At 52.2% G+C, this 14,337-nt stretch overlaps 1 protein-coding gene across 23 annotated transcripts in view; it reads right to left on the minus strand.

The window, feature by feature from the left end:
* The window catches only part of ZMYND8 (zinc finger MYND-type containing 8), a 111,764-nt gene that overhangs the window by 81,635 nt on the left and 15,792 nt on the right, over nt 1–14,337 (minus strand). The window contains exon 1 of one of the 23 annotated variants that reach the window (XM_037044228.1): nt 3,869–4,156. The exons of 20 other annotated variants lie outside the window; for them this stretch is intronic. Coding sequence is in view for 2 of the 3 variants with exons in the window: in XM_037044214.1 (XP_036900109.1) it covers nt 3,684–3,762 (79 nt within the window). In the remaining variant the exon portion in view is untranslated. Of the gene's footprint in view, nt 1–3,393; nt 3,476–3,683; nt 3,798–3,868; nt 4,157–14,337 lie in introns of those variants that run through there. 2 more of the 23 variants (XM_037044214.1, XM_037044213.1) reach the window with 2 other exon arrangements.

Raw genomic sequence — 14,337 nt, forward strand, 5'->3', positions numbered from 1 at the left:
CCACGACTGTCCTTCCGGGGTGGGTCCCATGTGCCACAGTTCTACAGGTGGGTGCCACCTTTGGGGAAGAAGGACCATGCCCACTGTACCTTCCCAAAGGTGTCACCAGCAGTAAAGGTCAAGAAGAACAGGGTCTTTTAAACCTCAAATTCCTTTTGAACTTTCGAATTCTTTAATTCCATGGGGAAGTGGGGACAGGGTGGGGGGAGATCACTGGAAATGAATACATTCATAAGCAATTTACAAGTAAGGAGCCCAACATAAAATGAAAGGGGAAATGGGGGATCCAAGGCCACCCTCACCTCAAAGGACCCCAACCTTCTCGTCTCAACAAAACATAAAGACCTCAATTCTGTTCCTGGTTACAAACACACCGACTCCCTCCATAGCTAATGGGGCTTCAGCGGCTGCACCCAAAGGGTAGAAATTGAATAGGTTCCAAACACGCACAACCATCCATCAACAGCCACAGTTTTCAATGAAGGCTCTCAGGGAGAAAAACCGGGCAATGGCAGCCATCAGAGGCAAGAGAGGCACGTCAGCATCCTGACATAAAGGCCTGCCCCTCTGGTGGGGGCCAGGCCTCTGGGGGGGGGGGCGGGGGGGGGCGCGGTGGCTGTTGCTGTCATCATGGTTACAAAGCCTTAAGGACCTTTTCCAGAAAGCTGAGCCAAGTATTTTTCCCCTTCTTTAAAGACTTCATTCTGACTGAGGTGGTACTGCTCAACTCATTGCATCTCTAAGCTTAGAAGGATGACAATCAGGCTCTGCAGACAGAATGAGCAGGGAAATGGTTCCCCGCCCCACCCCCCGCCTTGATCTCAAGGATCTTTCTGGGAGGTGGCAGAGCTCTGCGATTCCCCTGAGCTGACACACCAGCAACCCTCCGCTTCCCACCCCCAGGCCCCCGAATAAGCCTGGTTCTGAAGGAGTTAACGTGGGCGAGGGAGGAAGAGGACGGAGTGGTGACTCAGGAAAACAGCGCGCCGTGGAGCAGGAAGCACAGAAAGTTCCGCTCCTTGGGACAGTTCACCGAAATCTGAATAACGCGGGGAGGTCCGTGGGTATCAGGACCCAAGCACAGGATGAGATGGGTCCTGACCCCCCCCCTCTTGGGGACCACCGGAAATGGTCCCTTGACTTCATAACCCCCGCTCAACCCTTCCTAGAGGTCTCTGGACTTAAGGGCAATTTCACTTCCAGATAACCCAGGGTCCTCTCAGCTTTCCTGAGCCATGGTGGTGTTTTTATCCTCACCCAAGAATACGCTTATCGATTTCAGAGAGAGAAAGGGAGAGGGAAATATCAATTGGCTGCCTCCCATACATACCCCAGTTGGGTGTGGAAGCCACAACCTTCTGGGGTCCAGGATGGTGCTCCAACCAACTGACCCACCCGGCCAGGGCCCCTGAGCCACAAGAGTCACAGCCAAGGGTTTCTTTTATCACGTACAAAGTTCCAGGCAGCGTTCAAAATGCCCTCCGTGTCCTGCCCTCTAAGTCACTGCCCAAGATCACACAAGTGGCGGGGCTGGAATTTGAACCCAGGCAGTACGACCCAGAGGCTTGGGAGAGGCTTGTCTCAGCTCTGTGGAGAGATGATTTCCTAATTCAGGGTCTAGGTGTTAAGGGCACTCTCATTTCGCCTTTCTCTGTCTCCACTGCACACGTGACCTGAAGAGGAGGGGGTGGGGGGAAGTTTGGGAGCTTCGGGAACCAACTGGGAGAAAGATGGAACATGGCGCCTGTCCCTCGTAGATGCACGCCAGTCTCTCGGAGGCTGTCCCCAGAAAGCACAGTCACCTCCCAATCTTCCAATGGCGGCACCAGAACGTGGCCTTTGCCACAAAATAGGCTGGGGGCGGGGCGGGGGGGGCAGCCACCTCCTCTGCCACGACACTCCTCTCCAATCTACAGCCAGGCATCCCAGCCAGGCGCTCCCACCCCCACCCACATCCGGAGCCTGAGTCACACAGCACTCGCCATGCTCCAGAGTCTAGGAAATGACACACCATGACAGAGACTAGTGTCCTCCAGAGAGGGGAAGGGCCCCAGCTGAAAGGCCAACAGGGCCCAGCCCCATGGTGTGTACTGTGGCTGTTAAATGTCCTGAGTGATGTCCACAGCAAAGCCTGCTGAGGCCTGAATGAAAAGAAATGCTCGGTGAACAGGTATCGGGGGCCACAGAAGCAGGGTGACCAACCCTGGGTTGGCCGAGATGGCCAGATCCAGGCAAAGCAGGATGAGCTGGTCCCCCTACATGGAAGTCAGGGGACATGTGCTCTCGTAGGCCTGGTCCAGGTGACACAGACAGGGTGTCTCGGTGGTTGAGTGCCTAGTTCTGTGGCTGCCCAGCAGGGCAGCCTTAAGCAAGCTGTGTAACCTCCAAGCCTCCGTTCTTCCATAAGGTGGATGTCATAGGACCCTGTGGATTTACCGAAGAACCGAATGAGTCAACCCACGTGAAGTTCTTAGTGTAATACCTGGCAGACGGTACGCACTCAACAAACGGAAGCTACTTTTCAAAGCCAAAAACCATTCCTCCTCCTCCTCTTCCTCCTCCCCGACCACCCCTCTCCAAAAGCAGAGCCTGGAATCTCAGCTGAGCCTGTGAAATTAATGACGCAGGTTCAAAGTTATGGAAACGCCAGGCTACCAAGCGGAAACCGGAATCAGCCCATGAAACAATCTCTCCATCTCCATCGGACTGTGAAAAGCCCAGGTTTTCCCAGCTAACTGCAAAGGCAGCTGGGTCAGAGGCCCTGGCCTGGCACCCAGTGCGATCCCCAGCCCTGGCTACAGCCTCCTTCAAACACGACCGCACGCTGTTCTCAGAAGCAGCAGAGCAGAAGCAGAGTTAATCATTTCCAAGCGTTTCCCAAAGACGCAGAGCGGGTACCCAGACAGGCCTCCCTCCCCAGGAATCTTAGGGCCCTCGGCAGCCAGTAATTACATCACAATGAAACAAAAGCCCTGAACTTCCTCCAGGCCCAGAAAAGAAATGAAGAATCAGCAAAGGCGAAGGGGGTGGGGTGGGGCCCTAACCCTATTTTTTTCTTAGTAGAGAATGCCCAAGTCACGAGGAACACAAGCAAGACAGCTCGCAAGCTCACACATGGAAGATCTCCTAGACCCACAGATTCAGGGAGACGAGGCCCCAGGCTCCTTCAGAAAGGCTGCGGTCTGGCTTACGCTGGGCTCCCGAAAAGCTCTCCCACTGCATGGGGATGCGCACTTTCCACCCAGCTCAGGCCGAGAAGGGCTGGAACAGGGAGGAGGCAGTAAAATTAAGGGTCGTTCTCAACGTGGGTGAATGTCAATGCCCCGGGAAGCCCAGATACCTCGCAGGCAAAGCCAGGGAAGGGCAGGTGACCCTGGGAAGAGGGGCGCTTACCTGCCATTGAGAAAGCTCTGCTGCTCAGAGAGCCTAGGCTCTCTTTCCAGGAGAACAGAGGCTCACACTCGGCAGACATTCCTGCTTCCGGATCCTCAGTGGCCTCTCCCAGGGGGAGGAGGAAGGAGCAGAGAGGACAGGCTAAGAGTCACCATTTACCAGGCCNGGGAGGAGGCAGTAAAATTAAGGGTCGTTCTCAACGTGGGTGAATGTCAATGCCCCGGGAAGCCCAGATACCTCGCAGGCAAAGCCAGGGAAGGGCAGGTGACCCTGGGAAGAGGGGTGCTTACCTGCCATTGAGAAAGCTCTGCTGCTCAGAGAGCCTAGGCTCTCTTTCCAGGAGAACAGAGGCTCACACGCGGCAGACATTCCTGCTTCCGGATCCTCAGTGGCCTCTCCCAGGGGGAGGAGGAAGGAGCAGAGAGGACAGGCTAAGAGTCACCATTTACCAGGCCAGCCCTGGCCTCGTACTCACCGGGTCTCCCGGCGGGGCAGAGACACCCTCACCTCTCTGCACTGAGACAGTGTGGGGCAGGGTGACGACGCGCCTTTGTGTCCCGCGGCTTTCGGCTCTAATTTATCACCCGGGACCGACAGCAGCTCGGCTGAGCTGAAAGTCTTCGGTGCGCTGCACTGAAGGGCCATTTATTTCACCGGATGTGGATAAACACACCAACCTGCATTTGTTCTGCCGGCTGGAGTGAGGACAGCAGAAAGAGCTGTGGTGGTTTTAGTTTTTTTAATGCCTGTTTATTTGCTTCAAGTTCTCTTTAGTTCTGATGTGCCTCTCCTAGGAACGAGAAAACCAATCTTCCCCCTATGTACACAGTGTCGGGGCCTGTCTCTCTCTTTCTCTCTGCCCCCCCCTCCCTCCAATAATGCAGAAATGGTGATTAAACAGCACATTCACATGGAAAAGATGAACTTCCAAACCCTCCTGCCAGGACAGATATTGCTTCAATCTAGGGGAAAGAGGCTGATTTACAAATGAATTCACTGTTTAGCCCTCAACAACTAGAGGCAACCCAAGGCAGCTCTTTCTGCCCCTCATGAGGCCTTCTGAAAGGGGGGGGGGGGCGGCGGGGGCACCAACAACATCTCAACAGGAATTTCCGATTCAAGAATGCCAAGTTTTTTCCAATTCTGCCAAGAGGGAGGAGGCAGGACCGGCTCCCTAGGAGGAGCCCCGGCCCCCACCCCCCACCCCAAGCCAGGCCGAAGGCTGCGTCCCACGTGTGTACATATTTGAGGCCCTAAAACAGCCAAACCACCACAAAGAAAAATGTGGAATAACCGGTTGCTTCTGGCTTTTACTTCATAGCTGGATGGGGAGAGTTTTCACAGGGGGAGCTGGTTCTGGGGGCTAGAAACCATCTGCATTATTGCTCCAGGCTGCGGGGACTGTGGTGGGCCCCACCCTCCAAGCCAGAAGAAGTTCTAGAAAGCTCAGGCGCTGGTGGGTGGCTTTCTGACTGTCATGGGGAACTGCAGCATCGGAGGGCCCATTCAGAAACAAAACAAGGCTTGGCTGGCGGCGGCTGGAGCAGAGAAGTGGGCTGTGAGCTGAAAAGGGAAATACAGAGGCTTCGAGAAGCGGGCAGATGAGGAAAGAGGTGTTGCTAACGACCAGGCAAGGTTCCTCACATGTCCTGGGTGGGGGTCGGCCTCTCTAAAAGCCCCCTTCTTCATTAGTGAAGATAAGAAAACTCTCTAAGACACCAAGGAAAAAGGGACTAGCCCTCTACAGTCACCTCGTCATGTTCCTTTGAGAAAGCAAAGATTTCAGACCCACAGTGTCACCCAACTACATTGCTCACCATCACCCACACTTCAGGGGGGGAGGGTAGTTCTAAGAAAGCACCCTGTGGCCCAGAGACCCAGGAGTGCCCAGTGGGATGGGCCCTGCACCCACTGCAGCAAGCCCCGTGCACCCTGAAGCAGAGAAACAACTTCAATGTCATGGACAGGGGAGGACTGAGATGCAAAAACCCGGGACGCAGCCAAAAAAATGAACTAAGAAGGGAATCACGTCTTTCTTCGATACACAGAACAAAACCCAAGTGAATTAAAGGCCAGAAATAGAACGAGGTGCAAGAAAAGGGACGGCGTGGGCTCTGAGTTTGCAAAGGCCCACGGACACACCTGAGACCGGGAGACAAAAGCCGGACTCCCTTCTGAATTCTTTCTAGTCACATTCACACATTTAACTCTGTAAGTATGTTTAAACGGCTGGGGGTGGGGGGGATGGATGATAATATTTTTAATCCTCACCCAAGGATATATTTACTGATTTTATAGAGAGAGGAAGGGGGAGAGAGAGAGAGACAGAGAGAACGAGAACATAGATGCGAGAGAGAAACATCAGTCAGTTGCCTCCTGTATGAACCTCAACGGGGGATTTTTCAGCGTACAGGACCAAGCTCCAAGAGGCTGAGCACCCAGCCAGGGCATGTCTGGTAATATTCTTTATTTATGTAACTCTTACTATGTACTGGGCACTGGCTGCCCAGCGAGGGACCCCTGACACATGGGAGTTGAGAACCTGCCCCCCAACATTCATCAGGTGCCACTTTTAAGGGACTGTGGTATTCAGAAGACTGTAAAGCAGGAGTTCTCACCCAGGTCCCCCAGGAGACCCTTGGCAACGTCAGAAGACATTTTTGGTTGTCAGTAGGCAAAATTGGGGGGGGGGTGCTACTGGCATCCAGTGGGTGGAGAGGCCAGGGCTACTGTGAAAGACCCCACAGTGCACAGGATGGCCCCCCGACAAAAAACAATCAGACCCAAACCGTCCCCAGAGCCAAGGCCGAGGAGCCCTGGTTTCCAGAAACTCCCTGGTGCCAGGCAGGTCTAACCCTGTGTAAATACAGCACCCAAGGAGGCATCTGCGGCTGGGAAGCAGGAGAACGATGCCGCTGTTTCTCACCCAGCAGCCTGACTTCAAATTTCAAAGAGCGAGAAAGAGAAGAGAAAAAAAAAAAAACAACAACAATGGAACCAGTCGGTCAACAAACAGCTCCGGAGCAACTACTAGACAGGGAGGCTACCCGGGGGGACTGTCGGCAAGGCCCTGCCCCAGAGGAAGGGCAGCCAGCAAAGAGTAAGGTGATCGCAGCTACCCTCTGGTGACCGCTGTGTCTGCAAGGCTGTTCCAAATACAAATATCGACTGACTGACTCCACCACAGCTCCATGAGGAGGTCAGGACAAAGTATCCCTTTTATGGATGAGAAAACTGAGGCTCAAGGGGGAAAAAAGCCCCTGGTGAAGTGGCTAGTACATAGAGAATGAATACAAAATACATTCAGGATACAAATACTGAATCAGAGACTGAATATGGACGGACAAAAGCCAGAGCAGGAGAAATAACTAGGAATTCATGAACACACGCCGGGGGGAGAAGGGATAGCCAGGAAAATATTTCTCCATTTCCTTCTCCAACTGGGCTGGTGGGATCCACAGCTATTTTTTTTTACTAAGGAGCTACCATTCTATGAATCCTCCCAAGAATCCCTGAGGTAGAAATGGCATTTTTGGACACTTTTGTAGGCGAGACCCACAGAGGCAAAGTGGGAAGGCAGAGCAAAGAAGCCAGGGACTGCATCTCGGCCGAGTCCCACTCCCAAACCCTTACCCGCACCAGTCGCCTGCCCTCCCTGGGGCTGAGAGTGCCACCCTGTCATTCTGTCACTAAGAGCACGCCTGGTGTTGGAGACGTCACCGGGGCACTGCTGTGCAGTGTGGCCTCTGGAGGCCCACCACTCGGTCAGAATCCAAGCCCCGTCGTCCCCTGCCAGCTGTGTGTCCGTCCGCTGGCAAGGTGCTCAGCCTCTCAGTACCTCAGCCAAATTCAGCGGCGCTGCTGAACGTTCCTGAAAGGCCTGTTAGGGTTAAGTGGGACAACGCAGGCACGGTGACCGGCACGGTGACCGGCAGCGTCTGGCACAAAGCACGGCCAGTTATTACTGACACTCACCCTGTGGGGGAAGGAGGAGTCAGGGCAGGGAGAAAACAGTTACCCAGAAACCTCAAACCAGTTTCCCCCCATCTCTTTGTATCTTCACCTTGATTTGCACCAGGCTCCCTCCTCCCAACCTGTTTCTGAAAAGGTTCACTGATGAGAATCACAAGCTTTTTCAGTCCTGCTCAGGCTGGTGTGGGGCCAGCCATGCCGGGCTCCAAGGCCCTTCAGAATCTCCACGCAGATCAAAGCAGCTGACGTCAGGTGGCCCACAGTCCCGGCCCCACCCGTCAGCCTGAACTCCATCCCCGGGCCTCCTTCAAAGGCACTGTCCTGGATGCTCAGAAGAGGCTCAGGAAGCCAGGGAGGGAGCTGACCTCAGAATCCCAGTAATCTGCAAAACGCATTGAGCATGCCAAACCTCGCAGGCTGAGGATGCAGGCAAGTGCCTACGTGCCTCCTGGCACATGGCGAGGGCTCTGCAAAGGGGCCATTCCATCCTGCCCACCCTCGCTTCTGCCCGTTCAGATTCCGTCCAACCTGCACAGCTGCCAGCCCTGGTGCACGCCCCCCACCCCTCTGCAGCCGCCTCCTTCGAAACTCAGATGAGCAGTCCCCACACCAAGGGCCTCAGACACCCAACCTCTCATCCAGATCTACAGCGTGCCCCCCCACCCCTCGACCTAGCCCTGCTCACCTTTTCTCCTCCACTCACTGACCCCTACACACGACTGCCCCAGACTTGCTAAACTCAAGTGCACTTGCTGGCCCTCCCACCTACGCTCGGTGCCTGACTTTCCCATAGGCGGCAACTTCAGCTTTTTGGCTCCGACGTCACCTCCCCCCCAGGAGACCTCCCCGGACCACTTCGGCCTCCAGCTGCTTGGTTCTATCACCCTGAAATCTCTTTTTTGTCCCGTCACTGCAGTCCTCTCTGGCTGAAAATGTCCAAAAATTATAGGGAGTTCTTGTGTTCTTGTTTTTGCTGGTTCACTGGTTTCTATGTCTCCTCTAGAATATGAGCTCCATCTCAGTCTTCCTTTCTTTGCTCAGGCCCAGTGCCTGGCACACGGCCTGGCTCGGACAGGCCCCCAAACGCACACCCAGCCAGCGAAATGCGTGAGCGACAGGAGAGGGCTAACAAAGCTGCCAGGTGCGCCGAGCAGACCTGACTCACAGGAAACTCCAGTTTTTCTTCCCCAGGCTGTCTCAGGGTTTCTTGCAGCAAAAGTAAGAAGACAGGAGAGTTGTGGAGTCAACAGGGAAGATCACACAGAAGGCATCCTAGCCATCCCGGGGCCCAAAAGAAACTGGAGGAGGAACGTCCCCTTTCAATAGGTAGTCAGCCATTCTCGTTTCTGGCCTAAAAGAGCCCATTTCCCCCAAAGCAGGAACTCAGGAAGAATTTATTCCCTGAAAATGTGATGGGCCTATGCAGCTAATGAACACAATTAGTGAGAACCAAAGGGGGAAAACCCATGAGCTTTCCAGGCCACCCATTTCAGAGCTCCATTCTTCCTGGGGAGAGCTATCAGTTTCAGGTTATTTAGCTTAAAAATAGGAGTGACTTTTGCCAGGAAAAACACTCAGTCGGTGCTCCACTGAGACAGTGACGACCCTTTCACCAAATATTTTAGTCCAGATGCTTTGCCCTTCTTATCAGACCGTTTCAAGTCTGAGGACCTTTCGTCAACGCCCCCCTTAATCCTCGAGATGAGTCTAGGTTTTAAAGATCCGTACCTGGTGAACAATCCTCACCAACTCCTAGTATATCTGGTCCAACCCAAGAAATGACAGCCTGGTTCGAAAGACAGTCCCAATGACTGTGTGGGGACAGAAAGTTATTGGAGGTGACTTGGGACACGAGGAACAAAACTCCTCCAACAAAACTCCGAAGGAAGCCTTATTCAGAAGAGGGCCCCGGCGACAGCTTATGAGATGGACCAGGAATCAAGAAGGACAGCGACCACCAGGAGTATCCGTCTAGGAGACCCGTTTCTAGCTTCTCCCAAACAAACGAACAAAGAAATCCAGAGGTCCAACCACACGGGGCCCCATTTCCACATGGAATAATCCTCCAAGCTGCCTGCTTTGGGTGGACGGAAAATTCCCCTCTGCTGGGGTCTCCATTATTCTCAACTGTCAGGTAATTAAATCTAACCTTGAAAAATCTCTTAAAGACAGAGGAAAGTGGGAAAGGCAGGAAGGAAGACAGAGGGGGCGAGAGAGAGTGGATGCTCTGCTAAAATGGTCCAAGTTCTAAAAGTGCAAGCCCATCGTGGTCTAAGTTTGTGTATGTTTTCAGAGACACAGAAGGGGGCAGAGTGTAGATGGAAATACAGCAAACCGTGAACACTAATTACTGGCAGGAGAGGATTTTTAGCCTTTTCTGTGTGTGCTTTGGCTTATCAAAGCAGATACCTTGACTTTATCATTTGAAACGGAAAACCAATCATCTATTTTTCCCCTTAGATTCTAATTAGTCTATATTGCTTGGAAGGTCATTTTATTCCAAAAACATTTATTGAGCAACTATTATAAAAAATCACCAGCCTCATGTTTGTCAAGAAAGTGATAGAGACCTGGCCCCCATATCAGTCTAGGTGAGGAGACACACAGGTAAACAAATTCTACAACAAAACATGTTGAAGGCTGGGGAGAGGATGGGCCAACACACCCTGTGGTACTTCCCCCAGCCAGCACCAAGATGCCAAAGGGCCTGATGGAAAGGCAGTCTGGTGGGGCCTTGATAAGAAATGGCAACTTGGGCCCTGGCTAGTGTAGCTCAGTGGACTGAGCACAGGCCTGCAAACCAGAGGATCGCGGTTCGATTCCCAGTCAGGGCGCGTGCCTGGGTTGCAGGCCAGTTCCCTGCAGGCCAACTCCCAGCAGGGGATGCATGAAAGGCAACCATACATGGATGTTTCTCTCCCTCTCTCCTTCCCCTCTAAAGATAAATAAATATAAATAAAAATAAAATCTTTAAAAAAAAAAAGAAAGAAAGAAATGGCAACTTGGGCCCTGGCTGGTGTGGCTCAGTGGATTGGGTGCCAGCCTGGGAAGGGTTGCAGGTTCGATTCCCAGTCAGGGCACACACATGCCTGGGTTGTGGGCCAGGTCTCCAGTAGGGGGCGCACAGACAGGCAACCACATGATGTCTCTCTCCCTCTTTTTCTCCCTCCCTTCTCCTCTCTCTAAAAAAAATAAATAAATAAAAATCTTAAAAAAAGAAAGAAAGGAATGCCAGCTTGGGAAGACAAGAAGATAGCCATTTTCTCTCTTTGCAGAGCTTTTCAAAACAGAGCAGGCCCAGGAGGATCAAGACCCCAATGAAATCACTTACTGAGCACGTTCTGTGCTGTGCCAGTCCCTGGCTAATTCTGTCTTTTCACCCCGTACGCACTCACGAGAAATCCATTACTGTACTCAAGTATGAGAGAGAGCTTGCCATATATAATAATGCAGTGTTCTCTATCTGTGCTGCCTAATGCTGCAGCCTCTACCTACATGTGGCTCTCGGGCACCTGAAATGTGGCTAGTGAGACGAAGGGAAGCATCTTTTGTTTTAATTAATGTAAATTTAAACAGTCACATTCAGCTACTGGCTGCTTGACTGGACTGTGTAGGTGTGGAAGCTCCCTACTTAACACACTGGAGGGGGCCTGGCAAGGGCCACTGTAGAAACCTCCACTCATCCTCAATGCCTCAAGGGCATAATGATTTGATGCCTAGCAACATGCATATGGACTTGCCCTTGATTCCTCCTTTAGCCTAGCCTGGAAATTCTCAAACCTTTGGTATGCGTAAAAATGTCTGAGAGCTGATTAGTGTACTTTCATAGGGACTTTCCAGGGTGACTTTGACTTTGGAAACCAAAGCACTCCAGGGCAGGAGATGTAAATGAAGGCTCAGGGCGAGGGGGGCCTGGGTCCCCAAGGCCATAGAGGAGGTGAAGGGAAAGCAGTCCTCAGGGAGAGCAGCCTGGACCCACAAAGGTGTGACTGGGCGAGGGGCAGGGGGACCCTGGCCCTCCAGCAGGACCTATACACGGCAGGTTCCCAGGGCCACTTCTAGACGTGATATGAATACCTTGGGAAGGAAAGAAATCAGAGGGAAGGGGGCCATTTCAAAGAGTACCACGTCCCCGGGGGAAAAGACAGACAGGCCACCAATGGTTTCCAAGAGAACGAACGTTTGAGCTTCGGTAATTATTTCCAGGCACAGATTATGCTGCAAACAAAGCCATCTTCTGTAGCAGAAACGCTCTTAACTTCCTTCTCCGGGAAGAGTTCTAGCCATCTGATGGACAAAGTCAAGTCCTTCACTCCTGCATTCAAAATACATATTCACTGCCCGCCCAGCCACCCAGGCACAGTGGCAGCACAATGGGCAAAGGGTAATAGATAAGATGAGCAAAAACAAAAGGCAGGACCCGCCTCGTCTGAAGCCTTAGAATCTATGTAGGTAGGAGGTTCAAAGAAAAGAGAGAAGAGGACCTTCCAGGCCTAAGCCAAGGCCTCATGGTCAGAGATGGCTCTTTCGAAGACTGAAGATCAGGAAGATTCAGTGGCCAGAGCAGAGAAAAAAGAGAGACAAGAGGGGAGAGGAAGCTGGACAGGTGGGCAAGGACCAGCAAATGAGGAGTTTAGGATTTTGATCTTCATCCTACAGCCAAGGAAAAAAGCACTTAACAGTTTGAAAGAAGAGGCAAGAGCCAGAGGAGATGACCTCTCAGAAAGACTGGGAGTGGGGGACAGACAGAGGGGCGAGGCCAGCTAAAAGACCCCTGCGGTGTGATGGCCACGATGGGAATAAGAGTAGCCTTCAAGATACAATATTCTAAGTAAGTGACACAACACAGCAAAAGGACAGAAAAATGGAGGATAAGTCTCGCGGTCCCAGACCTTGCCAACTGACAGAGTGCTGGGGTCCTCATCATGGAGGAGGGGCAGGGGTTGGGGGGGGGACACCAGGGGTGAGGCTGAAATGGGACATTGGTAGTGGCCATGTTGAGTTTGAGACACCGTGAACAAGCAGAGAGGGCAAGTGAGCAGCCGGCCCCTGGGCCATGACTTAGCAAAAATCTCAATTGGAAATCAAAAATGCGTGAGTCACCATAAAGCCACAGATGTGAGCGAGATCCCCCGAGGAAAAACACGCCGGAGGAGATGAGGACAGGCCAAGCTTTCCACAGCTCTAACGCTGAAAGGATGCGAAGAAGAAAAGGGGCCAGGGAAACACACAGAAAGTCAGGACCGCGGTGGCAAGAGAGCTAAAGGAGGCGATGTTTCCCCGGAGAAGAACGATCAGCAATGTCCAACACTCCCTTAGATCAAGGTGGAGGGGTGCTGAACACCTGCCCCAAAAAAGCAGCGTGGAGTCTGCAGGAAGCTCAGTGGTAACTGTTAACAGAGAGAGAGAGACTGGGTAGAAGCCACAATGCAACTGGTGGGACAAAGCGAGAGGTGAGGCAGCCAAGAATTGAGTCCACACACTTCTAAAAAAGTGTGGCTTTAGAAGCTAGAAACAGGAGAGTGGCCCAATGGAAAAACCCAGCGTCATCAGAATAAATGTTGGGGAGACTTGAGCATGTTCAAAAAAGACTGTGCATTTTTGACTCCGGGTGGTGGGCACACAAATGCAATACCCAGAGGATGTAACAAAGAATTGTACATTTGAAACCTATAGAATTTTATTAATCAAAGTCACCCCCAAAAAGTGTATATAAATAAGTAAGGCCATATCTCTCAAAAGGTTAAGCAGAGTTTTTAACCAATGACCCCCCCCCTACAATTCCACTCCTACCCCTATACCCCAATAATGAAAACATACACCCACACAAAAACTCATGCACAAATGTTTGCATCAGCAGAATTGGTAACAGGCAAAAAGTGGAAGCAACGCAACTGTCTATCAACAGATGAATAGATACACAGAATGTGATATACCTACACTCCAGCATAATTCAGCCATAAAAAGGGGGTACTCAGACGTGCTATAATGCCGATGAGCCTAGAAAACATTATTCTGAGTGAAAGAAGTCAGCCGCACGCAGGATATATTCCACTTAATACAAACTGTCCAAAATAAGCCCATCCACAGAGATGGAAAACAGGTTAGTGATTGTCAGGGGCTGGGATACAGGGGCAAAGACAGTGAACGCCCACGGGGTTTCTTACTGCGATGATAAAATGTCCTGAAATTGAGTGTCACGGTGGTGGTACAACTCTGTGAACATGAAAAACCACTCCAGTGTATATTTTTAAATGGAGAATTGTATAGCACATGAATTATATCTCAATAACGCTTTAAAAAAAGTCTGTGAAACACCGTTATCCCTACGTTCCCAGGAAAGCTGGGGCAGGCGGTGGGGACACAGGGTGGGGTGGCCTGGGGGAACTGCCGGGAAGGCCCCGTGACACTGTACTCCCTGCCACCCCCCCTCTGGGAGCAGCAGCCTTTCCAAACGGGTTCCCCTTGAGAGTCCACAGTCAAGGATCCACCATCACTGGAGCAAAAACCAGGTAACCAGAATTCGAAACTCAGCCCCCTCCTGCCCCTCCCTGCCAAAACAGAGAAGTGCCAGGATCTCTGAAAGGCCTCGGATGCAGACCGTTCATTCCACAGGCATTTCTCTGGAAGAGGAAAAGGCAGCAGCCTCGTCCTTGTCAACGCAGGTTGGAAACAGTCCAGGTTAGATCCCAGGGTCCTCGCCCAGAAGGCACGTAATCACCTAACACGGGGCAGGCTTCCAAAGGGGGGCAACTACACAGCACAGGCGGTACCGGTGCCACCAGGACTCTGAGAACAGATGCACCGGGGGGCGGGGGTGGGGGGATGCTACGCCGGCCAAGAGAAGGTAGAGACTTGGAAAGCCGTTACCCGCCATCTTCCGAGTTCCGGGCATTTGCGACCTTGCTGGGAGAGGAACAATCTGGTGGTTATCTGACTCGCAAACAAATTCTTTCCACTGCACAGCACACG

This window comes from Sturnira hondurensis, unplaced genomic scaffold (genome assembly GCF_014824575.4).
Source record: "Sturnira hondurensis isolate 20B ecotype Veracruz unplaced genomic scaffold, ASM1482457v3 Scaffold0004136, whole genome shotgun sequence".
Classification (NCBI taxonomy): Eukaryota; Metazoa; Chordata; class Mammalia; order Chiroptera; family Phyllostomidae; genus Sturnira; species Sturnira hondurensis.